This window comes from Drosophila yakuba, chromosome X (assembly GCF_016746365.2).
Source record: "Drosophila yakuba strain Tai18E2 chromosome X, Prin_Dyak_Tai18E2_2.1, whole genome shotgun sequence".
Lineage (NCBI taxonomy): Eukaryota > Metazoa > Arthropoda > Insecta > Diptera > Drosophilidae > Drosophila > Drosophila yakuba.
This window is the reverse complement of record NC_052526.2, coordinates 18,590,624-18,616,829: the sequence shown is the minus strand read 5'-3', so window position 1 is coordinate 18,616,829 and position 26,206 is coordinate 18,590,624. Positions and strand designations below refer to the sequence as shown.

General features: G+C 46.2%; 5 protein-coding genes across 5 annotated transcripts in view; 4 read left to right on the top strand and 1 right to left on the bottom strand.

Annotated features, from left to right (window-relative positions):
- The first annotated feature begins 103 nt into the window (after positions 1 to 103).
- LOC6525929 (cubilin homolog) lies at positions 104 to 13,231 on the top strand. Its single transcript, XM_002101713.3, has 15 exons — positions 104 to 768; positions 832 to 1,122; positions 1,309 to 1,492; positions 1,699 to 2,451; positions 2,517 to 3,269; positions 3,323 to 4,018; positions 4,088 to 5,824; positions 5,876 to 6,038; positions 6,100 to 6,464; positions 6,529 to 7,210; positions 7,276 to 9,602; positions 9,681 to 10,175; positions 10,246 to 12,039; positions 12,108 to 12,783; positions 12,852 to 13,231. Exons 1-15 carry the CDS (start codon positions 671 to 673, stop codon positions 13,103 to 13,105), a joined length of 11,268 nt encoding a protein of 3,755 aa, XP_002101749.2. The 5' UTR covers positions 104 to 670; the 3' UTR covers positions 13,106 to 13,231.
- A 427-nt stretch (positions 13,232 to 13,658) lies between these two features.
- On the top strand, positions 13,659 to 15,281 carry LOC6525928. The gene is made up of 3 exons (XM_002101712.4): positions 13,659 to 13,941; positions 13,996 to 14,067; positions 14,127 to 15,281. The coding sequence occupies exons 1-3, from the start codon at positions 13,766 to 13,768 to the stop codon at positions 14,458 to 14,460; spliced, it is 582 nt and encodes a 193-aa protein (XP_002101748.1). The 5' UTR covers positions 13,659 to 13,765; the 3' UTR covers positions 14,461 to 15,281.
- Positions 15,110 to 15,694, bottom strand: LOC6525927 (40S ribosomal protein S28). The gene is made up of 2 exons (XM_002101711.4): positions 15,389 to 15,694; positions 15,110 to 15,322 (listed from the first exon to the last, which is right to left on the bottom strand). Exon 1 carries the CDS (start codon positions 15,605 to 15,607, stop codon positions 15,410 to 15,412), a length of 198 nt encoding a protein of 65 aa, XP_002101747.1. The 5' UTR covers positions 15,608 to 15,694; the 3' UTR covers positions 15,110 to 15,322; positions 15,389 to 15,409.
- A 978-nt stretch (positions 15,695 to 16,672) lies between these two features.
- LOC6525926 (translocon-associated protein subunit alpha) lies at positions 16,673 to 19,250 on the top strand. The gene is made up of 2 exons (XM_002101710.4): positions 16,673 to 16,886; positions 17,573 to 19,250. The coding sequence occupies exons 1-2, from the start codon at positions 16,823 to 16,825 to the stop codon at positions 18,415 to 18,417; spliced, it is 909 nt and encodes a 302-aa protein (XP_002101746.1). The 5' UTR covers positions 16,673 to 16,822; the 3' UTR covers positions 18,418 to 19,250.
- A 265-nt stretch (positions 19,251 to 19,515) lies between these two features.
- Positions 19,516 to 26,206, top strand: part of LOC6525923 — a 45,131-nt gene continuing 38,440 nt past the window's right edge. Inside the window, exon 1 of the mRNA XM_002101707.3 lies at positions 19,516 to 19,952. The gene's annotated coding sequence lies outside the window, so the exon portion shown is untranslated. The remainder of the gene's footprint in view (positions 19,953 to 26,206) is intronic.

The window sequence follows — 26,206 nt, the reverse complement described above, 5'->3', positions numbered from 1 at the left end:
TGGCACTTTGGAGAGCAGAGATCTATGCAGAGCACAGCCTGTACTTAAGTCAAGCATCTTGGGCACACCCCAACCTCACACACAGTCTGTTCTATACATGTGTTATAAACTTAAAAATGAAAACACACACATACACAACCACTAAGAAGCACCTGTAATTGCGTAATTGTATAGAATATCTGAATATCTGCAATAGGAAAACGGCTCTTTCGAAACGATTGTGCTTTCGAGAGGGCAAACAGGAGAACTCCTCTGTAGTTTTTACATTTGGAAAGAAACTAAAACTAACCCTAAGCTAAACGATCTAATTTATGTGCAATTGTAATAGATATTATTAGCGTCCTAAGCCAGCACCCTGAGCAAATCCAAATCGGCCGAGAAATCTGCTCAAAAAAAAAAAAAAAAAAAATAAACAAAATATATAGATATATATATATGTGTGTACGATTTTAAATGAAGTCTGCTTATCAATTTGATGATGGTTTTCGAACGGGTTTAATGGGCGTTTTCCCGAAAACGCCCCCGCTCCATTGTGAGTTGATCTGGAACGTAAAGATCGCCGGGAGCAGCACAGTTGCACTGCGATATTCCAGCGGAACGGATCCTATTTTTTTTCTAGTGTTTCTGGTGTTTCCAATGTTCAGTGGCATTGCTCTTTGAAAGTGACAAGATGAGAGGAGGAGCTGCGAGGAGCAGACTCCTGTTGTGCTGGGCAGTCTTAACGATCATCGCAGATACTTGGCCTTATGCTGACGGTTTTGTCAACTCGTAAGGACACGTAAACGTTTAATGTGGTGGTGCATTCATTCCACTAATATCAACTGCTTTTAGGCCGAAAATTATAAGTAAAGATGGCAATTTGATAATTGAATCGGGAGCAAATCGCAATATTAGCTTTCGACTGAGCGGAAACTCGCGGCTTACCATCAACGAGGAGTTGGATGTTATGGAACTCTTGCTGGCCACCAATGGCTCCAAAAAGCGAACCGGTGGCAAGGATGAGTGGAACACCGGCGATGATTTCGTGGGCACGCGAGAGCTGGCGGAACAACTGGCTGATTTTAATAGGCGAGCCTTTGGAGCCAATGGTTTGAATGCCATGCTGCGACTGCAGCAAAACAGGTGAGCATTACAAAAGATATGAGCCTATCCGATCTCTGGCAGCATGGAAGTTTGATCATTGAAATTTGGGATGCAGCTTAATGTGCTTATCCTCATGTATGCTGCTACATCGCATGGGTCAAAAAGCAGAACAACTATGTACATTTCTCGTAAGACGCAAGTGGTTTACTTTTTCGTTTGGAACAGGACCCGCGGATCGATGGCTCTGATACGGCGACTACAGTCGCGAGTTAGAGTGGTGGAGAACCAGGTGGATCGGATTAAGACCCAGTTGGAGTTGAACAGCTGTGCAAGTGGACCGTGCGTGAATGGTGGCACCTGCTACAACACCTACACCGGATTCCGCTGCCAATGTCGCTCGGCATTCGAGGTGGGTAAACACATTCATTGAATCCTCATGATAGTCCACCGAAAAAGGGGCGTATTAGTGGGCGTCTCAGGTGGTAACAGCACATACGAGTATTCTGTAGCAGGGAGTGATAGATTACTGAACTGCAAATAACCTTATATTGTAATGGAGGAACGCGAATTCTTTAGCAAAAGAGCAATGACCAAATGACCTTCTTTCAAATGCAGGGCACCAAGTGCGAGTTGGACGTCAATGAGTGCGCACTGTACGAGGGCACCGATCTGGGCTGCCAGAATGGCGGTCAGTGCCAGAATCAGTTTGGCACGTACAGTTGCCTTTGTCAGCCGGGTTGGCATGGGATGCACTGCACCCAGCGCAAGGCGGATTGCTCGCAGTCCAGTGCCTGGGAGCTGTGTGGCCATGGTTCGTGTGTGCCCAGTGCAGACGATGCCGGCTATCGTTGCATTTGTGAGCAAGGCTGGAAGACCAATGGCCTGACGCCCATTTGTGGCGAGGATGTGGACGAGTGCAGCGATTCGGCTGGCCACAAGCCCTGCTCCACGAACTGCATCAATCTGCCGGGCAGCTTCACCTGTGCTCCCTGTCCCGCCGGCTTGACGGGAAATGGTGTCAGTTGCCGTGACTTGGACGAATGCCAGACGAACAACGGTGGCTGCAGTCTCAGTCCCAAGGTGGATTGCATAAATACCTATGGATCGTATCACTGCGGCGAGTGTCCCATCGGTTGGACCGGTGATGGGCGCAAGTGCCAGCGAAGCCCCCAGGATTACGACATCCAAACTGGACAGACGCCAAGGTCATGTCCGGCGGGCAACAATCCCTGCTATGCGATGGCCAGCTGCTTTTTGATCTCCGGCACCACATCCTGCAGATGTCCAATGGGCATGGTGGGATCGGGATACGGTCCGAATGGCTGTGTCAATGGCACGACCACGAATTGCATGGGAAATCCCTGCCTGGTGAGTTGCGCTCAAATTGTTTCTTCTTTAAGCATTTATAATCCACATTTTGAATACCCGTTTAGAATGATGGCATTTGCCTGGATGCCGGACCCTCGAACTTCACCTGCCTGTGTCCCAGTGGCTTCCGTCCGCCCATCTGTGAGCCACTGCCCAGTCCGTGCGATCAACAGCCCTGCAAGAACGGTGGTCGCTGTCGTCCCACCACCAGTGGCGATCTCTTCGTCTGCCAGTGTCTGCCCGGCTACCGTGGGCGACTTTGCGACACCCGCTTCAGCAGTTGCAACGGCATGCTGAGTGCCCCAAGTGGCAGGCTTAAGTATCCGCCGAGTGGCACTGGTTACGAGCACAATGCCCAGTGCGCTTGGGTGATACGCACCAACGAATCGCTGGTGGTGAATGTCACGTTCCAGAGCTTTGATGTGGAGGACTCCACGGAATGCCGCTACGATTGGCTGCAGATCAACGATGGCCGTTCGGCGGCTGCCCAGATAATTGGACGCTATTGTGGTAACCATTTACCACATGGCGGCAATATCGTATCCTCCGGCAATCAACTCTATTTGTGGTTCCGATCCGACAACTCAACGGCCAAAGAGGGATTCGATCTCACCTGGAACTCCATACGGCCGCAGTGCGGTGGTCGTATTAATTTCGACACACATGGCACACTCGCCTCGCCAGGATCACCCGGAAATTATCCCAAGAATCGGGACTGCCGGTGGCAACTGGTGGCGCCCACCAGCAACCGCATCAAACTGACCTTCTTCAGTTTGCAGCTGGAACAGCACGAGAATTGCAATTTCGATTATGTCCTGGTGAGTTTGGCTGCAATTCGATAAGGTTTCTTTAGTTACCATGCATCATTCAGATCAAGGACACGATTTCCGGACGTGAGCTGGCCAAATACTGCACCACCGGAACGCCAGCACCGCTGCTCTTGCCCACCCACCTGGCGGAGATGCACTTCCACTCGGATGCCGAGGGCAGCGATACTGGCTTCCAGCTGCACTATTCCGTAGAGGAGCGTGTGCCCGGCTGCGGCGGTGTCTACTCCGCCAAGCAGGGTAGCATTTCTGAATCATCCACAGCCAATTCGGAACCAGGTGGTGTCTCCTGCGAGTACGAAATCCTTTTGGCCGTGGGCGAGCAGATTGCCATACAGTTTGTGAGCCTGGAGCTGGATTCGCTGGACTGCCTGGAGGTGCTGGACATCACGGACGAGGGCAAGAGCATTCTGCAGGAGAAGATATGTGGTTCGGATGAAGCGCGTTTGAATCCACCTGCCTTCACATCGCAATTCAATCGGCTGAAGATTAAGTTCTATGCCCGTGCCGGCAGCTTCCAGTTGAACTATCGCATGGCCTGCGATTATAAACTGGACAGTGAACAGGGCATCATTACCTCACCTGGTTATCCCAATCTAATCAGTTCGGATCGTGTGTGCACCTATACCATTAATACGGCCACCAACACGGTGATCAGTCTGAAGAGGATCGACTTTCAGTTGACCAGTGGCGAGACGGACGAAGATGACAACGATGGCTGCCTGACCACCAACTTGAGAGTGAGTTCCAAATCAGGCATATAGCTACCATATACTTACCATTACCTCCGCATCGCTTTTCCGGCACAGATCAATGATGGACTAAACCGCCAGATTCTGGGACCCTATTGCGGCAAGAATCAGCCGCCGGAGGAGCTCGTCAGCCAGACCAACTACCTGCAGTTCCACCTGGCCACGGATGCGGACAGCATGGGACGTGGCTTCAAGTTCGAGTATCGATCGCTGCCCAGCGGCAGCGATGGGTGCGGTGGAGTGCACACCCGTTCCGGCGATCACATCCGACTGCCGGTGGATGGGGACAGCTATGCCAGTGAAGCCACCTGTTACTGGGTGATAATGGCGCCGGCGAACAAGGCCATCCGGCTGCACTGGAACAGCTTCCGTTTGGAGAGCTCGATGGACTGCAGCTACGACTATTTGGAGATCTATGATAGCCTGGGTGCCCAGTTGGGCGACGAGAAGAGCAAACCGATGGCCAAATACTGCGGCTATAGAGTGCCGGAGGATTTGCTCAGCCACTCGCGTCAGCTGGTCATCAAGTTTGTGTCGGACTACAGCGAATCGGATGGTGGCTTTGACTTGAGCTACACGTTCGAGGAACGCGCCCAGTGCGGAGGTCACATCCATGCGTCCAGCGGTGAGCTAACCTCACCGGACTATCCGGCCAACTACTCAGCCGGCTTGGATTGTGATTGGCACTTGACCGGCTCGATTGGTCACCAGCTGGAGATTCAGCTGGAGAACTTTGACCTGGAGCTATCGCCGAACTGCTCAGCCGATTATCTGGAGGTAAGGAATGGAGGCGGCAAAGATTCCCCGCTAATCGGTACCTTCTGTGGCCGGGATATACCCACACGGATACCAGCATTTAGTCACGAGATGAGACTGATCCTGCACACGGATACGGCGATCAATGGTCGTGGATTCCGGCTACGCTGGCGTGCCTTTGCCTTCGGATGCGGCGGACGGTTGCGTGCGAATACGGGAGCCATTTCATCGCCCCGATACCCGAATCCGTATCCCAATCTGGCGCACTGCGAGTGGCGGATTTACGTGCATCCCGGATCGGGTATTTCGATAATTGTCGAGGACATGGAAGTGGAGGCTTTAAGCAATTGCTACTACGACAGCGTAAAGATCTACTCGGGCATTAGGCTGCCCAATCAGAGTGCCGACAAAGTGCTCTGCAGGTACGATGATCTGCCCAATCCGATCATCCAGCTGGATAACAATGAAGGCACCATTGTCTTCGACACTGATGTGTCCAACACATATCGCGGTTTTCGATTATCCTACAAGGCGAATTGTATACGCAACCTGACGGCCACCACGGGCACCATTGAGAGTCTGAACTATATGGAACCATTTTGGGAGACAATACCGATCAACTGCAGCTGGACCATACGTGCGCCCAAGGGCAATCGCGTACTCGTCGAAATCTCCCATTTGGAGCGGCATGAGCAGCATATGCCCACCGCCACCATACCCGGCGGTTTGTACATTGTCGATGGACGGAATGTCCAGGAGATAGTCAGCCCGCAAGCGGTGAACATTAGTGGCGAGTTGGTGACCGTCGTCCACAATGCCAGCAATGTGAACTTTCAGCTGGACTATCGCATCGATGGCTGCATGGAGGAGCTGCGCGGCTCGGAGGGCTCCTTCCAATCGCCCAACTATCCGAAAATGTATCCCAATCATTTGGAGTGCTACTGGCTGATCACCGTTGAGCAGAATAGCGCCGTTGAACTGACGATCGATGGCCTGGATCTCGAGGAGAGTCCCAATTGCACCAAGGATGCGCTGACGGTAAGATGATGGGCTTCATCACCAGTTGAGATACTTAACGCATGTTTCCAGGTGTCCAACCATAGAAATTCGGTGGTAGCACACGAACGACATTGCGGCTCCACGCCCAAACTGGTGATCACCAGCTCTGGTCACAGGATGCACGTGCGTTTCATCTCCGATGATTCGCACAACGGAGGTGGCTTCATGGCCACCTACAGAACTGTGAAAGCAAGTATGTATTGATACTATTATGCACTTGTTGCAATCGAAATATATAACTTTAACATCCACAGCTTGTGGTGGCAAACTGACGGCGCGAAACGGAGTTATCGAATCGCCCAATTATCCGCTCAATTATCCGGCGCACAGTCAGTGCGAGTGGCAGGTGGAGGTGTCACCGCATCACCAGATCGTTTTCGAGATGTCCGACCTGGATCTGGAGTCGGGCTACGGCTGCAACTGGGACTATCTGGAGGCGTACGATCTGGCCGAAGACGACACGGAGGGTCAGAGGTTGTTCAAGGTCTGCGGCGACGAGGAGGACAGTGGCACACTGCTGTCTTCCACATCCAATATGGCTGTGGTGCGATTCGTCAGCGATGATTCACTCTCGCGCAAGGGCTTCCGGCTGCACTTCCACGAGTCCTGTGGCCAAATGGTATTACTCCTCCGCTCCTCTAACAATCAATTTATGAATTCTATATTCCATTCTATTCCCCTAGATAAACGTCGATGAATCCATGTTTGATTACATCCAAATGTCGCGGCAGGCGGCGCGCAACGAGACCTGTTTGTGGGTATTCCAAGCCCAAGAGGCCAACAAGCGCATCATCTTCACGCCCACGCATGTGAAGCTGCGCGATGATGCCGACCAGCAGTATCCCACCGAAGGCGATTGCCTCGATGTGGGCGTCAAGATCTACGAGGGTACGGAGCCGGTGGGTACACCACGTCTCAAGTTCTGTCGCTCGCATCCGCCGGCCATGATCTCCAATGGCCAGGCACTGACCGTCAGTGTGCCGCTCCAGCTGGTGGAGGAGTTCGAGGGACACTACATGATGATGGACACGTCGTGTGGCAGCGTTTACACCGCACTCTCGGGCAAATTCAGTTCACCCTACTATCCCGCCTCGTATCCGCCAAACATTGAGTGCCTGTGGCTGCTGGAAGCCAGCATGGGTAATTCCATAAGTCTCACGCTGGAGTCGATGGACTTGGAGAAGTCGGATGGCTGCAATCGGGATTATCTGGAGGTGCGCGAGGAGTCGGAGAGGGGTCCACTTATTGGCGTTTATTGTGGCAATGAGGTGCCCGGTGTCATACACTCGCGCGGTACCATCTGGATGAAGTTCAAGAGCGATGACGACAATGTGGGCGAGGGATTCATGGCCTCCTATAACTATGGTGAGTGTAGTATGAGTGTCCCATTTATTGGGATTTTGAATTAATTGTTATGCCCCACCATATAGAGCACCACAACGAGATCAATGGCACGGAAGGCACCATTCAGTCGCCGCACTTTCCAAGCAAATACCAGGGTGCGGAGCCGTACAGCTGGCGGATTACCGTGGACAAGGAGTACGTGGTGGAGGTATCCCTGCAATATCTTAGCGATCTGGATCAACCGCATTTGCGTTTCTACGATGGCTATTCGGATATTGGAGCTCGCATCCAAGTGACCAGCGCCAACGAACCCATCATCTCCAGCACGAATGTGCTCTACTTTATGGCCAACCGTGGTCCCTTCCAGCTCAACTGGAATCGCTTATCCAAGGAGGCACTGCGCTCGAATCGCACGGCAGAGGAGCGGACACGTCAGTGTGGCAACCAGTTGATTACCATCGATCGGTCGGTCATCGGTTTCCATTCGCCAGGCTATCCCAATGGCTACGAGAAGAATCTCCATTGCTCCTGGACGTTGGTGCCCTCGAATCTGGCCATGCATGCCGTTCTCACACTGAGCCAAATCGATCTGGAAATGTTTAGCGACGAATGCATTGCTGACTATGTTAGAATCCAGAGTAGTAACGATCTGCAAAACTGGTCCAAGCTGAGAACGCTCTGCACCCTGCCCACGGAGCCGAGTGAGCGCATCTTTCACGGAACGCCGTATCTCAATGTGGAATTCGTGACGGATGCCAGTGTGAATAAAACGGGATTCAATGGCATTGTGCGCACGGCCTGCGGTTCGGAGATCACTGCCTCCAATGGTCTGGTTAACATTACGGAGATACTGAAGTTCAGTCCGCGACCAAATCAGGATTGTGTGTGGACGCTTAAAGTGCGCCAGGGGCGAAGGATCAAGATCGATTTCCCCGACTTTCAATTGGTGAACAATGCCGCTGGTGGAACGAGTGATTGCCGGAATTATCTATTACTACGCAATGGAAACGATGAAGATTCACCCTTCCTGGGCCGCGGCAAGTACTGTGAGGATGTCGCACACGAGGTCCTGAACACCACCTCCAATAAGGCCTACATAAAGTTCCACTTTGCGAGTCCACCCCGCTTCCTGGTCTCCTTCCGTTTCGAGGAGCTGCGCTACACCACCTCCGGTCGCATTCGTTTGTCCGCCTCCGGCGAGATGCAGTTAATCAGCTCACCCTATTACCCGAATCTTCCCCATCCGCATTCCGAGTGCATTTGGATCGTGGAGGCACCACCAGAACACCGCATCATGCTGCATTTTCAGGGTGCATTCGATCTGTTGGACGCCACCGAAGCGACCAAGGAATGCGAACGGGAATATGTTTTGGTCAATGATGGCAGTACGGAGCTGAAAACGGAAATCGGTCGCTATTGCGGCAAACGTAAGCCGGATACGATCTACTCCAGCGGTAATCAGCTGAGGATACGCTACTTCACGGACGTCTCGGAGCCGCACATGGGCTTCAATGCCAGTGTGAGTGTGGCCCGATGCGGTGGCTCGTTCCAGAGTCCGGAGGGTGTTATATCGTCGCCGTCAAGGGAACTCCTCATGATACACGAGGATGGCAATCGGCTGCAGGAGTGTGTGTACACCATCGAACTGGAGGTGGGCAGCACCATCGATCTGATGGGTGAACATATGCAGATACCCGCACTGGTGAACGGTAGCTGCTCGCAGCGGAATCACTTGTTGCTCGAGGAGATGGATGCCTTTGGGTTGAACGGTGAGGAGAAGATCGTGGACACAATGATGCTCTGCGGTGATGAAACGAAGCATCTGATGAGTGAGACGAACAAGATCGTATTCCGTTACCGATTCCTCGATGGCATACCGTCGGAGAGTCAGGGCTTCCGTTTCAAATACACGTCGCTGGGCTCGCGATGCGGCGAGACCATCTACGCGTCGGTGGGCGTACTCCAAACACCCGGCTATCCCATGGGCGTGCCCCATCCCATGCACTGTGTGTGGCACGTGCAAGTGCCCAAGGGTAGGCGGGTGCGTCTGGAGATACTCGACTTTAACATGGGCACGGTGGAGAACAACAGAACCAGAATTGGCTTCCGTGGTCGTTTGTCCGTGGCTAACGATTTCCTGATGCAGTCCATCGTGGGACGCTACAGCAGAAATCCCCCGGCGGAGGTGCTCTCCTCTGACAACACCATGGGCATCGATGCCTTCCTACTGCCCATCGTTCAGATTCATGGTATCAAGCTGCGGTTCAGTGCCTATGGCTCCAGTAGCTGCCAGCGAGTCTCGTTGGGACTCAATGTGGAAAAAGAGGTTCAGTTCCAGCGCTTCAATAACAGCAATCCGGTTTACTGCAGCTACACAATCGAACCGATGATCAATAGCACCGTGCTGATTCAGGTGGGTCAATGATCGTAAATGCAAATGAACTGTTCATTTTACCGATGAACAAATGAATTCTGATCGCTTTTTTTTTAGGTGAAGGAGTACAACACCAGTTCTGTGATGATGGGGAATACACATCTCTGCGCCATGCTATCTCCGCTCAAGTTTAACCGCTTGGAGCAGGAGGAGCGACTGATGCAGCGCATTCTCTGCGAGTACCAGGCACCCGTTCCCGGCAAGCCCCTGCCCGCCATCCGGGTGCCATTCAACATTCAAATGGTCATCTCGGCATCCGCCCGCAACGGACTGAGCAACCTGGTGCTGGGCTACAGCATGCAGGCCTGCGGCGGAGTCGTTGACTTGGAACCGGGCGATAATATAACGCTGCATCAGCCGTCGGGTATGGAGTCGCTTGTGGGCGCCATTGACTGTGCCTGGGCCATTGGACCCTATACGGATGCCAGTGGCGAGGACGAAGTGCTGCCCCAGGACATTCAGCTGGAGGTGTCGGTATATGGTGTCAATCTGCCAGCACCGATCCTGGCCATACAATCTCCGCAATCCCCCTGCCTGCATCACTATCTTAAGGTAAAAGTTTCCGTAACATTCTTGGACATGATATACATATGTTTATATGTATACATTGCATTTGATTTAGGTGTACAATGGACCCGATCAGAACTCACCTTTGCTGGGACAGTATTGCAATCAGGCCACTGCTGTGCCCATGGTGGTGGAGCGAGGCCTCTTCCTGGAGTACCACACCGATAGCTACTCGCCCAATGCCACCTTCAATGTGTCCGTCAAGTATGGTTCTGGATGCGGTGGCAAGTTGGTGTATCCCTATCGGGCCATCGACTTTGCGGAGCAGTACAAGAACAATGTGGAGTGCATCTGGGAGGTGGAGGCGACGACGGGCTACCACATTGGTCTAACGTTCCATGGGCGCTTTTACATCGAGGACAGTCCTGGTTGCACCAAGGATTACCTGCTCGTTCAGCAGCGCAACGAGAACACTGGCAATTGGACGGATCTGCAGAGGATTTGCGGACGTGATCCGCCGGAGATGATAAACACCACTACGCAGTACCTTCGGCTAATCTTCCGCTCCGATGGCGATACGGTGGCCGATGGTTTCTTGGTCAAGTTCGAGAGGAATTGCGGTGGCCTGCTGTACGCCGACAGCGATGAACGGGTGCTCTCCAGTCCGGGCTATCCGGATGGCTATGAGAAGCATTTGCAATGCAACTGGACAATAGTGCCCAGGAGTGCCTCGATGGACGGTGTCCTTGTCAGCTTTGTGAACTTCGATCTGGAACAGGCGCCCATATCCATTTGCCTCTTCGACAATCTGACGGTGACCACCAAGGATAAGGACAAGGAACCGCAACGCAGCGTTCTCTGCGGCGTGAAGCATAATCACGAGTACCGTGGCAAGGAGTTCATAAATCTACTATTCCGTACGGATGGCAGTTACTCCGGCAAGGGATTCACATTCCGCTATACCAGCCGTCTGTGCGGTGGAATTATCACGCAAACTTCAATAGTCGAATCACCCGTACAGCATACGGATAACAAACTGCCGCCGCTCAGTAATTGCTATTGGAATCTAACTGCACCGGCGGGTCACAAATTCAGCATTAAGTTCGTTTCCATCGATTTTGAGGCGAACATGAATTGTGCCTACGATGGCGTCGAGGTCTTCTCCGGCTCCACGCCGGATTCACGCTACAGATGGGGACGCTTCTGTGGTCGCTTTACCGAGGATCTGCCACTGATCAGTATTCCTCAAGAGCGCGGCATCATACACAGCTTCTCCGATGAGCGAGATCCCTCGAATGGATTCCGTGCCCTGGTGCGCATGATGCCCAATTGCGATGAGACGATCTCGCTGAACGGATCGACGCGTTATGTCTATAGCAAGTTTAACAATGCTGGCGGTTATCAAAACGACTTGGACTGCCACATCATATTCCAAGTGAATCCCGATCAGCAGATCAGCGTGGAGTTCAGCAACTTCCATGTGCAGGATACGAACGGATGCGGCAGTGATTATGTGGAGTTGCGCGATGGTGGCGGTACCTTTGCCGATATCATTGGGCGTTTCTGTGGCCAAAACCAACCGCCCACGCTGAGAAGCACCAGGCATACGCTCTACATGCGCTTCGTCACCGATGAGAAGGTGACGGATACGGGTTTCCAGGTGACCATCAATGCTGTGCCCCGGCTATGCGGCAGTTCACAGATTACGTTGAGCGCGGACGGCATCAAGGAGGTCACCATTAATTCTCCGACACGGACGCCGGGTGGCAATTACGCCAATGGTGTGTCCTGCTTCTGGAAAATCAAGGGTGATTCCCAGCTGCGGGTGCAGTTCATCAATTTCGATCTCCACGCACCGAATAAGAACGGCAGCTGTGTTGAGGACTTTTTGAAAATCTACAACAGTGAGGTAAATTGAAATAGTCTTTTTTTTTGGTGTGTATCTATGAATTCATCGCAACGTTTGCCCCCATCCAGGATGCACCGCTGTTGGAGCAGGGATTGGGCTCGGACCTGGTTTTCAATGGCCAGACTTCCAGGCAGAACGGTCACGGCTTTGCCATGGAGCACGTGTACTGCGGCAATGTCAAGCCGGACATCTATTATGGCCAGTCCAACGAGCTGTATCTGAAGTTCCGGTCCAAGGGATTGGAGCAGCATGGCGGATTCCAATTGCAGGTCGCACTCAACTCCAACGGAGAGCGCCACTACGATGGCCTGCAGGGTCGAGTGCATCTATCACAGTCATCCGATTGCAGCATCATTATCCGTGCGCCACCCAATCACACCTTGAGTTTGTACTACACCGAGCTGATATTTGGCACCTTTGATTGCGAAGTGGAGAATTTGGAGGTGTTCGACAGGACGAATCGCACATTGCAGCGCGTCTGCTCCTTTGTGGACACTGGCAAGAGCCTGTTCAGCAATGCGGATGAACTGCGGCTGCAGATGAAGACCGGCTCGTTTCTGACCTCGCTGGATCTCACCTATTTGGCCAGCCCGGTGGAGAAGGGTCCTGGTTGCGGTGGTCAGTTCTACAACACCGAGGGCATCTTCTCCAATCCCTTCTATCCGACCAATGTGCGCAATAACTCCGACTGCCAGTGGCTCATCCGGGTGCCCAGTAACAATGTTGTATTCCTCACATTCGAAGGTGAGTTGGTACTTATTCTCAACGATCTGGACCTTAATCTCTTTGGTTTTGAATCATCTTTTGTTTAGTCTTCAATCTGGGCTCGAAGACCACCTGTCACACGGATTACCTGCAGATCCTGGAGAAGTCCGCAGCCGGAAGACAGCGCGAAATGAGACGCTTCTGTGGCGAGGACAACCCAGGGTACTACAAGAGCCGCCGCAGCGAAGTGCTCGTCCGCTTCCACAAGACGGTCAACTACGATGGTGTCGGTTGGGTGATCCGCTTTGCCGGGGTCTATTCCGACTTTCGAGTACCCTGGTACTTGTTGAGCGGCGTTTAGTCGCTTGACTTCTTCGGACGCAATTGGTATCCAGAAGCTTGAAATCCAAATCCAACAATTAACTCATTTTTATTGCAATAAATACATCTAAATAAAACCTTTTTAGTCCTCATTAAAAAATAAAAATATTCGTTTTTGGTCTATTATTTAAATGTTTTGGCCAAAAGCATTTTGGCAAAAATAAGGAAATGTCAAAAAAAAAAAAAAAATTGTTCCTTTTGAACACAGTTTGATTGGATATTTTATTACGAGCACAACGATATATGTCATTATATATTCAGATAACTATTTTAAAAGTTTTGTCAAAAAACTGATTATTTTATGACCAAAATTGTGATTTTCGGTTTCATTTTGCAATCAACCAAATCTGAAAAAATTGCCAAAAAATTAAAGTGGTGAAATTTTAATGCCAATCGATTGGAAATTTCAATACGAGTTTTCAAAGGTATAACATTCCATATTTTGCTTATGAATTATAACGATTTGGCATAAAAAGGTTCTTTTTGGGCAAAATATCAGAAATAGAACCTTTTTGCGATATCTATCGTTCTGGAGGCGATCGCCAGCTACACCATGTGCCGATAACTAATCGTCTTATCGATGACAGTCGCAGAATCTAACAACTTACCATATTTACTTAAATTTGACTGAATTTTTGCGATGCTAATGCCAGCGGATCGCTTGGAGCACTACAATACCAGTTTGGAGCAGCAGCTAACGCATTTGGCCACCACCATAAGGAGTTACTTAAGCCTTAAATCTGCGACGACGCCTGAATTGTCGAATCAAGCGAATCGGTTGTGGGAGTTGGGCCAACGATATCGACTGGTCAAGGGGTAAAAACTTAAATTGATAAAATAAAACAATGCTAATTTGCAATTTTGTTGAAGTTCCAACCAAGGTGCTACAGTTGCACTACTTTCGGTGTGCCAGGATGTTTACCGAAGCCTGCAGGACAGCATGTAAGTGGCCTAATCCTAGCCAGAAACTCCTCTGATTTGCGTTGCTATCCATTTCATAGATCGAAGCTGGCTTACGAGCTAGTGCAGATATCAGCCCAAGTAACAGACTTCGAGATTGAGTGCCTGCATCTGAATCACGAGCAAAACCAAACCAAAACACCTGCGATATTGACCGAGTTCAGGAATTTCCTCGAGGAATCGCTGAAACTGCTGCAGAATCAGGTCAAATATCTAGAGCTACATCTTAGCCAGCTGCAACCCAAGTTCTCCGCACCCGAATCCTCTTTGGAGGCCTTCAAATCCGACCTTTACCTGCCGGAGCCTGCAGAAGCACGTATTACCCTCGGATTGGCCAAAATCGAAAGGCTGTCCAGTTTTCCGCTGACTTTGTAGTGGGAAAAGCAAATTTGCCTTTGCTATTCAGGCTGAATGCTGAAAGAATATAGAAATGTGCATCTCAGTGGTTCTAAACCATAATGTCCTATAAAATATTGTATATTAACTAACTGAGCTGTTGACTTTTATTGTAAATACATATGTATATTTTCAGTGCAGCTTCGGCCGTTCCAATATTAAAACAATTTTTTGCATAAAAAATACTGTAAGCTGACTGAAATAATATCGGTATTCCTTTACACAAAACAATTGCCATTTTATTGCTTTTACTCTTTGAAAAATGGTTTTCTGTGAAATATCTATTAGTGGACCAAGAAATAAAACATTTCTTCGAGATGTTAAGGTTTCCAGAACCTTTTGGCATCGAGTTTAACCGAAAACTTTGCCTTTATAAGGAAATCAACGAAACACAATGGTAATAGAGCTGTCCATGTGTTTTTAACCATTTAGGAATCATCCACTCTATTTGCATTTCGGCTGTGTAAATTTCTGTTGATTTCCGGGGAAGCAAAGATTTCTGCTAAATGCAAGTATAGATTGTTAAAGGAAGTCGCTTGGAGACCACATTCCATTGGCAATTTTCACTGGGCACTCAAAAAAAACACAAAAACAAAAAAAAATAATGAAACCAAAACACAGGGCTTGATTGGTTTTCTTTTCGTACAAAGGCGGTCCAATGCTCTCGAGATTTATTTAAAACACATTTTGGCTGATTTTCTGGCGAATTAGGTGTGTATTTTCATTTGTTTATAACGAATATGCAGCAGCCTCGCGCGAATTTTCTTGGCATTCGCTTCTTCTTCTCCACGAAAAAACAAGCCGCGTGCGAAAAACAGTTGCTGCGTGTGTGTAAAAAGATCTGCGGAATAATAAAAGGCGAGTTAGAAGGAGTGTTTACTGTGGCGAGCATTGCAGGCGAACTTACCGTCTCGAGTTTGGTCGCCAATTAGCGCAGCCTCCTGGCTTCACGTTCGGATTCCAAAAGGGTCAGGATGTCGCCCTCGCGAACTGGTCCCTTCACGTTGCGGATGATCTGGCGGTTCTGCTCGCCCAGGAACTCAACCTTCACCTGAGTACACTGACCCTGGGAGCCGGTGCGGCCCAGAACCTTCATGACGCGTGCCCACACAACTGGTTTGTCCATGTTAGATCGCTAAAATTGCTAAAATTCGCAGAGAATTCACGTGCAAGTTGCGCTTCAATTGACAGCCGCAAGCAAAAAGGAAGTTGAGCGGTTATCGGCACGGCGACGTGAAGTTGGCTGCGCTGCGCAGGCCAATCGATAGGTGCGATTAACGGCGTCGCTCACTATCGATTGTGGGTGGCTATAAAATAGCCAACTAAATTATTAACTATTCGACAATTTGGATATTACTGTCCATATGCCAATGGTAGTTAAGCTAAAAAAAAATAATCATATGTAATTTCATTATTCTTAAGTCGTTGTACCACGAAGCGAACTAATATTTAAAGCGGCTTTGAAATTGTAGCTACGATTAGCTAAGTTTTGGCCACATACAGAAGCAAAAGAAAGTTCTTTATTTTTTATTATTTATTTTTAAAAGAAAAGTATTTGTAATACACATTTAAATGTTGCCATTAAATGTTGTTTTGAAATATTCTGTTATATTACTGTTATTGCAAGAATATATATTCCAGCTGTAAAATAGCCAGATTAAAAGGTGTAATCAGGCAAGTTGGCAGTACTGTAACGAGTGGCAAAAAGTGCTGTAAAATGTTTTTAGTACGTTTACCTCGGTCATGAAATGGTCTTTACTATAAAAAAATAAATATTTTGCTAAACTTAAATTTGCATATAATATAAGGTTTGCCTGTTTATTGTTATTTAGATATTAGGATTATAAAAACACGATAAATGACAGTTGCGGCGTTTTTTAGCACTGCTTGTCCCGCCAGAGTTGTCGGTCCACTTAAATGTCAACAAAATAAAACAATATGCAATTTTATTAGCTATTATGGCTATGAGTATATGTTTCTAACAATTATTAAACGTATGTTTAATTGATGCCTAGGAAATTGACTTGCCGTGAGTAAGTTAGGAAGTGGAAAACAGTGCATTTGACCCACCGAATCAGACGCCCTGGCAACCCTAGACGTGGCACCACGTAGACATTTGACAGTGAAAGTCGTGTCTCCGCTTCGTGTCCACTTCGTGCCCCATCGGCTTCTGTTTTCGCCGCTTTACCAGCGCCGCTCGTCACTTTTTCATTTTCACTCGATCGCGAAGGTTGTGTGTGCGTGCGTTTTTTTTCCCCTCAGCCGAATTTCCGTGTGTGCGCCGCGCATTCGATTGCATTTGGGAGCCCCTCGAAGACATTGAAGAAAAGAAGCCAACAAGATGAGGCATCTGATGTTCCTAATGCTGATGGTCCTGCCCATCGTCATCTGCACCTTCTCGGCGCGTAAGTAGAGGCCCATACGAACCATTATGAATCTTCGCCGATAAATAACAATCGCTCGGTGGGCGGGGGTGCTTCCCATCCGTATACGTGGCATTCTGCCGACACATTTGCTACGTGTATTATGCTTTATTCTCTTGCCAATCAGTGCACATCGTATGCTATCATCGTAATTCGGCGATTTTCATTCATCTTTAGTGGCCAAAATTTTCATCATACGGTCAAAACTGTTGAGTTGGCATGAACCGCATATCGCCCTCTCGCTCTGACTCGTGAGTTGGCTTGTCTGGGTTGGCTATTAATTCGTTTTGCTTCCAAGATCAAGGCTTTAAACTCAGCACAATGGTGTTTTTTTTTTAAGGATATACCGATTCTCGGTATATATCCAAGTTTCACATTGATCGGCTGACTATATCCCAGGTTTAGAGACAGGTGCAGTGCAAGCTTGCAAGGTTTTGAACTGTATACCAAGTCAAAGTACCGAATGGCATATAGCCCTGCAAGCTAAATGACCCAATTACAATTGTAATAAATATAGGTGTTTATTATTAAGGCTACAAACATATATCATATCATAAATATATCATATCTCTGATTTATTTCAGAGATAATGAGCATGTAGTTCCGTGTACTTGTCTTCAATTCTCCAGCACTCACAATAACATCAATGTTTTTTCTTTAATTTACAGCCAACAAGTTTGGAGCCTATGCCGCCGAGGCCGTGGAGGACGACCTGGTGGACGTGGAAGGCGAGGAGGGTGCCGTGACTGGCGAGGATGCGGAAGCGGACGAGGACAATGACACGGGCAGCAGCAGTTCGCCGAATGCGGACACCTATCTGCTCTTCACGAAGCCACTGTACACACCTGGCCAGCAGCTGGATCTGCCCGGCGGCAAGCCCGTCGAGTTCCTGATTGGATTCACCAACAAGGGAGCCGAGGAATTCGTTATCGAGACGGTGGAGGCCTCCTTCCGCTATCCCATGGACTTCAACTACTTCATCCAGAACTTCTCGGCGGTCGCCTACAACCGTGAGGTAAAGCCCGGCTTCGAGTCGACCGTATCGTACACCTTCCTGCCCTCGGATCAGTTTGCCGGCCGTCCATTTGGACTGAACATTGCACTGGCTTATCGCGATGCCAATGGCATTCAGTACAACGAGGCTGTGTTTAATGAGACCGTTCTGATTTCGGAGGTCGATGAGGGTCTGGATGGCGAGACCTTCTTCCTGTACGTCCTGCTGGCCGGCATTGTGGTCCTGCTTCTGGTCATCGGACAGCAGTATCTGCTCGGCAGCTCTGGCAAGAGGAAGCGTGCCGCTGCCAAGAAGGTGATCGAAACCGGTACCGCCAACGATAGCACCATCGACTACGATTGGGTGCCACAGGAGACGCTGCGGGCGCTGCAGAAGTCGCCGCCCAAGTCCAAGACGCCCAAGACCTCGCCCAAGCCCACCAAGCCGGCCAGTCCCAAGCCCGTTAGCCAGCAGAGTCCCAAGCAGCGCAAGGTCAAGCGTTCCGCTGGCGATGATTAAGTTCAAATCCGCTTAAGACTGCACATATCCCAACAACAACAACAACGAGAGCGGTAGCCACAACATCGGCTGCCTGCCGATGGAGCAGCAACAGCAAGTCCCCCCGCCCCTCCCGCCATTTTCATCCTGTAGGGAGCAGAGCATAAAGTTTCGTAATTAATTAGTTATGTACAATCATGTTCGATCATTTCTTCTAAAGATCATACTATCATAATTTTTTTTTCGTCTATCGAGATTGTTAGTCTTTAAACGAATACCGAACCAACGTTTCCACAGATTTGTTTTAGAAATTTGAACTTTGAAATGCCCAAAACTGCACATACTCCAAACACAACAAAAACAACAACAACAACAACAACAACAACAAAACAAATGAAAACAAACCAACAAAGAATGAAACCTAAAGAAATTCCTTTTGTGAAATTGTCTTCGTTTGTTGAAGACACATTATAGAAAAGAGAAGGAGCAGCTTAGAGAATGATTCGTTGAGTCGTCCAACTAAAAATGGAATATCGAACGAAAATGTAAGCTTAGACCGATCGATTGAGTTGTAAGACAAGAAAGCCTTCCAATTGTACGATACGTTTAAATTAGTCCTACTATTACAAAGCGATTGATTGCTTATTGTTTATTTTTCGTTTTCCCCCCTCCCACATCCCTATTCCAATTTGGACTGTGTCATTCTTTTTCTGTTTGAACCGAAAGATGTTGAAGTGAGTTTTTTTTTAGCTAGAGAAGTCGCAGGAAGTCGACCGATGAATAATGAGAAATTTTCTTACAACAAAATAAAATGAAAAAAAAAAAACATAAAAATAAAATAAAAAAAAAGAAAACTGCATTGTTTTTATTCATGTTTGGTAAACTAGAGAAATATTTGTAAATTTAATAGAGTTTATGAAAAGTATTTTAGTTGCATAAACTTTTGTGCGGCGCCATCTGTTGGCGACCATGCTAAGTTAACATAAAACTGCATCGGCTAAACTTAAATTTTAGCAGAGCTTTCACCGCTGTTAAAATTCGCCCACTCCCACAGACCCGTTAGCAGCGCTGTTAAGCCCATGGCAACTTGTTGTCCTGCCGCTGTTAAGAATTCGCATCGCCCATTGTAAGTCATTCGTCAACAGACTCTCGTGCGGTTCGGTTCTCAGCCTCAGCCTTTGAATTCAGCATACTCACATCACAGTCACAGCAAGTCACTGCTCACTGGTCACTGATCACTGGTCACAGTTCACAGTTTACAGTCACGCAGTTACTGCTTTTGCCCGGTTTTCGAAAGATATTCGAAAGTGTTGAACACACATTTTTTTTTTTTGGTTTTTGTGCTAAGCTAAGAAATTAAGTATATATATATACACATATATATATATATATATAGTGTTCTGAATACCATTTTTCAAATCAAATACAAACGACCGAGCCGAAGTGAAAAGTGTGTGTGTGGCAAATATTTAAATCCCATTTGCGTTCCAAATCGGAGGAGGATTCAGCGGAGGAAGCTTGAGACACAGAGAACACATAACACATCGCAGTCAAAGGTGAGTGAAGTGCTTGACAAATGTAAATATGGTCAGTTGCGTTGTGAGAAGGACTCAAATTCCGACCGGGAGACCCACTTGTAGGTCCAAAATTGGGGCTATGTTTGCCACAGCCAAACGGGCAGATGGAAAATGGGTTTTCAAATATTCGGACTTCAAAACCATTACCTAAAACGAAACCGAAACTTTTGGGGTAATTTTAAACGAATGTTTATATTTATGGTTACTTAAAAAATTAACAACTTGAAACGCCACTTATGAAACGGTAGTTAACAAAGGAAAACAACCTGTCAAAAACCTTTAATGAATTGCATTAGGGAAAATAGCTTTTAAATGAACTGTTTTATTAGAGCAGTAATCGTAAAAGTGACGAATTAATAGCATTGATTAAATTACCCAAAAGTCCTTGGGAAATGTCGTACATACTTTTCCAATTTACGAAGCACTGCTTGTGGCACATTGGAGCTTCAGCTTCAGCTTCAGCTAAATTTCTAAGCAATTACGACTTTGGGTAAAATCTTAAAAGAAATATTTGAAATATCCCTGGCGTAATGTAAGCAATGAATTCATGAATGTCCTGGCAGGTGCCTATGTGCACATGTTTGCTTATTTGGCCCAGCATTTGTTTGTCTGTCAACAAAATGGTTGACTTGAATCGAGTTGAGTTGAGTTTGGTTTGGAGGAAAATGAAGTGAATTAATTACCTCTTCGGGCTTGAATTCGTAATTAATTCACTCTTGTTCCATGCCCGTCGTGTGGCTCCTTCTAATTCGACTTATAAATCATGTTGGATGAGCGCTGGAATTGGGGGAAACCAGCGGACAGGTGAGTTTACCCACTACTACGCAGGAGTAACAATTTGAATGGCAAAGACATTTTAAAGTCGTCGGGAATCTGGTCAAAAATATATATGTATATTACTGCCGAAGGGTAAAGTGTCTCAAACTTTAACTAATATCAACTTTTTTATGGTTACATGTGTGGCAATTTATATTTGGTTTTTGTTTTGGGGGAATTATCGTGCTTTGCAAAACTTTTGTTAACTTTTTAACGAATGTGAAATAGTTTTGCCCCATAAACTTTGTTCGCCGATTATTTAGTTGTGTTTATATTATATATTTTTTGCCTATTTTATAATTTATAATATTATTACTTGTGGGCGACTATACGAACCTAGTTTTACCATTTGGTGTAACCTCTCTTTGTCCAAAAGATTTGCTGTCATTTGCGTTTATTTTGGTTTTGCTTCTGTTTGGCTTTTTCTCTATCGGGTTGGGGGTGCAAATAATTTTCAAGCAATTTTACTTAATTGCCTTTTGCAGATAATAAATCATTTTCTTTGCAATTTGCGCCGACATCAAAAACCCGCACTTAAGCGGAGGTCCCCGCAGAATTCAGCCACCTCCCATTTTTGTTGGCCTTCATTCCAGTTAACCCCTTTCACCCACTCCCCCTCCCTCTCCCCCTTCAGCCACTTTCACCCACTTTCACTCGCTGCTCAATCAGACCTTAAGATGGCCTTAGTTGGTTGCTCCTTTTTTGTGTGACGCTATCTGCCTTTTTGCTAATTAACTTGGCTTGTTGCCTGTTGCCACAAATACAAATACAAATACGCACACACTTGCAGAAAGACAGAAAGTGTGCCTCACCTATACACACACACACACATAATACAAGTTGAATGAGCTACGTTTTGAATTTCTTTGGAATTCGAAAATCTCATTAAAATGTTCGCCGAGTCTCAAGGATATGGGAAATATCGAGCGGGGTAAGCCCCTCAGAAAGGTGTGTCCTGGTTCAAAAATTGATTGTAGTTGGCATTGTATTGTTTTCCTAAGTTTATTTACCCAGTACTCTGTTGAACAACAAAGCTAAAAAACAAACAAACAAAGGTTAATAAATAGTCACTCTAAAAGTTTTGATTTTTGCATAGTAAAAAGAGTATTTATTATTTTGCAAATAGCAAGCAAAAGTTTAAAAGGAGAGTGCCAAAAAGTGAGTGAGCTAAAATTAGCTATGAAATTAAAAACACAAAAATCGATTGAATTAAATCAAAAGAAAAAATAGAAAATCACAAGCAACAAGACAACTCGAAAAATGAAAGTGAAAAAAATGAAGAGGCAACAAGGAAATTCGAAAGCACCAAAAGAAAATCGGGGAAAAAAAGTGGCCAAAAGTCGCAAAAAAAAGTAAATTACAGTGCATTTGAAAATTCACAAAGAATATTAAAACAATCATCAAAGTATGCAAATATAATTTGATTATTTACTTTCAACTTTCCCCATCACCAACGGTCAAATCGTAAAGCCCGGATTTTAACGTAATGTACCGCACTGTAGTCGAATTGAAATATGAAATTATAATTGCATTTGCACACTGGACGGGCGAATACAAAAGATTTTCAAAAAAAAATAATCGCAAACGAAACTGTACCACTTAATCCCCCATTTTCACCTATGACCCCGATAACACCAATACTGGCAAACACAAGCATGTGCGATGACAACATTTTCCACACCCGAAACAAGAATGAAAAATGATAATTAAATAAGTACCAACAAGCAAATGGGAAATGGGAAGCGAGGAAATGCTGGAAAAACAGGGTGCGAGCTGAGGGTTAAGGACTCAGCTTGTAATTCACTTGGCAGACCAACCAAAGTTTCTCCTACCGAAAATTTCTGGACAACACTTGTCAGGCACAGTGAAAAACTATTTTCGAAAGTGACAAGGCATAGCATTTGGAATAAACGCCAAATGAAAAACACCAAAGCTTTAACTTGATTCTTAATGTCTTGAATTAGACAAGAGTCTTCTAGTTTCTTTTTTAAAACATATATGTAAAGTTAAAAAACTCTTTACTATGAAAACTATTTGATTTTAGAATAATTTCCAGATATTAAGATGTCTTTGATGCTTAAGAAGCTGAGCATATCCAATTAAAATCTTAAAGGATTTTGTATTATAGTTGATACAAACTAAGATTCCCGCCAACTTAGCTGGCAATTTAACAATGACACTGTTTTATGTACTTTTCAGTGTGACAAACGGGGAGACGGCATTGTAGGGTTAAAGTTAAGGGGGTGTTAAGGGGGCGTTAAGGGGGCTTTGCCAGAAGACCTACACGCAAAGTGGAGTAAGGCAGCGTAAAGTTAAGCAGAGACGACAACTTTTTTGTGCATGATAACGACAACAACACAACACTAATGGCCGTGTATGTATGGTATGGCATTCTACACGTGTGCCTGTCCGTGTGGCTTTCCTTCTGCACACATACATACATATATGTACATGTCGGTGTTGGTTATTTTCCCCCCACCCCCTCCCTCGGTGCACATGTGTGTGTGACAGGCGGCTGTCATTTGTAATGCGCTACGCAACAAGAAAAAGGATAAAGGATAAAAGGGGCGGCAAGCGGTGGGGGGGGGGGGGGGAAAGGAGTGGCAAAGAAAAACGAAGGGGAAACTATTTCCCGACTAAACTATTTCGGATTTCTCGTCAGCGGAAAAGCAGAAAAACCTCTAATGATACGAGCACGTACAACTGGACTGGAATAGTTCAAAACAACAATTAGGTGTTAAGCAACCGAAAGGAAAGCCAAGCCATCCAAGTACAAAACTGCTTTTGACATTTTCAACAAATTGGACTGGCTTCTTTGCGAGTTCTCAGGTTTGATCTTAATCTCTAAGTGAATATGAGCTTCAAATTATTATAAAAATTACTTGAAACCCAAAGAACCACTAAGATGTTAGCTTTATAGTTGTTAATAAGGATGAACCCAAAGGATCATAACATTCGGTGACTATTTAGGTGTTAGTAAATAGGCAATAATATTCAGACACTAATTCCGTTTATTTATAGTGACTTAAATACTACCATAAATATCGGCTTAACAAGTATCTACGAGTAACGGGTATAATTATATTTTTTTCACATTTCTTCCAATTTTTGATGATGAGGGGTGCGGGGTAAAGAGTTTGGGGCCTTTTCCGTCATAACTTGGCCAAAAATGGCCGCACAGCTAAAATAAAGACTGTTTTGTGCTGCTAATAAACATAGCTAACTATGTCTATCCATACTTTTTCGATTTTCGAAAAAAAACAAAAGAGAACGCTATAGTCGAGTTCCCCGACTATCTGATACCAGTTACTCAGCTAGTGGAAGTGCGAAGGAGAGTTTTCAACACTGACAGTTTTTGCCGGTTTGTGGGCGTTAGAGTGGGCGTGGCAACATGAATTGATTAACTTGCGCTGCTTCTATGTCTTGGGAGTCTGTATGCTTAATCTCAACTTTCTAGCTTTAGTAGTTCCTGAGATCTCGACGTTCATACGGACGGACGGACAGACGGACGGACAGACGGACGGACAGACGGACGGACAGACGGACATGGCCAGATCGACTCGGCTATTGATCCTGATCAAGAATATATATACTTTATATGGTCGCAAACGCTTCTACGTTTCCTACGAGTAACGGGTATACAAATTAAAAGTGCTCTAGAATAAGTACTTAAAGAGCCCTTTAACTATGCTATATGTACATACATATATATAAATATGTACATATGTATCTACGTCAGGGTCTGGATATATCCTGTTGAATTTCATAACAAAGCAGTAAAATATCTTGTCTCGGAACAATAACTCACACACACACACACACACACACACACACATACATACACGTACACACAGAGAAAAGCGGGTAAACAATGCCATTGCTTGAACAATTTGAAAGCTGAATGGCGAAGAGAGGCGGGGGCATAAGGAATTTTCGTTTGTCACTGCTGCTTTTGCTGAGCGCCGACAATATTCATAAATTTTTGAAATAAATGTTTACAGACACTTTGCAGGATTTGTTGTAGTTGTCGTTGTTTTATTGTTGTTGTATATTTTCTGCATATTTTTGTTTTTGTTGTTTTTCTTACACTTTTTTTTTTGTCGCCGTACTTTGTTGTTGCGTAACGCACTTGATGCAGATGAGATATATCCGTGAATGGCGGGAAAAATGGCAGTATCTGTGTGGGTCTAGCTCATCTGCATGGTTGAGTGTTTGAGTGTTGCCAGAATGGCAGATAGTTCACTCACTTATTCATGCCCGTTCATTTGCATCGAATGCGGCTTGTATTTGCCAGAGTTTCCACACCACTTCTACACCACTTTTCACCGCTGTCACATCGAATCGCAATCAGGTCCGCAATACGACATGAAATTAAGTCGTCAACTTGACAGATTGTTAACTTGATTTTGACTTTGGTAATTGCCGTTTAAGCTGCTTTCAGGTTTGGCTTCTAAGTACCCAATCTAGTAAACAACCAATACAGGTTATCAAGAGTATGCAGTAAAAAGAAGTACGTATTTTTTTTAAATTCAAAAAGTTAAGCAAAAATTTTATTTACCCTTTGATTGCTTCGTAGGTAAAACTTAAGTTTGAATTTGAAATATAACTTGATTTTTCGATTTTTAAAAACATGTATGCATTCTTTCAAACTGCATTTGAAGTTTTTTATATAAGCTCTAGGTTTCTTGAAAATGTGCTGCATTAAATAGAAAATATATAAGTTAGTTCTTCCCACTTTCGTTTGCTTTTTTGCTTGTTTCGTCGCAGTATTTTTTAATCTAATTTGGTTTGTTTGTTACTGTTTTCTAAATTGAGCTTGGCCCCTCACTTTAATCATTTTACTCGCTCTAATCTCTGGTACTTTTGCTGCAAACTGAGCTGTGGATAGTGAGAGTTGCAATGTTCAAAGGGAATTTCTGGGCGAGTCCTGTGCATTTTTCATGAGGATTGCACACAGAGAGCAGCGCAGCATCAATTAAACACTTTTCTCCCATGGCTAACACAAAAATAAAAACGCAAAATAAAAATAAAAATAAAAATAGCCCGAGGGGGAAAAGTGGGAAAAGCGGGAAAGCAACAGCCGGACGGGTAATAAAATATTTACAAAAAAATAAAAGTGCCGGACAGCAAAATGAGCGTTTTCTCTCAATCGTTAAGCGAAAAAAGAGAACGAGGATGGGCGAGAAAGAGATGGCGCCACTTGCCGAAGTGCCCTTTGCCAGCGGTGGTACGAAAGAGAGGGGGCTAGGGAGACAGAGACAGAGACAGAGACAGAGAGAGAGAGAGGGAGAGGGAAAGAGGGAATCAATGTTCAAGTGGACTGAGCTACATAAGTGCATCCGTTGAGCACAGCTCCTTGAACATTTTTTTTAGCTGATTCGTTTATGCTATTTACCCGACTTCTACTGCCAAGTGCA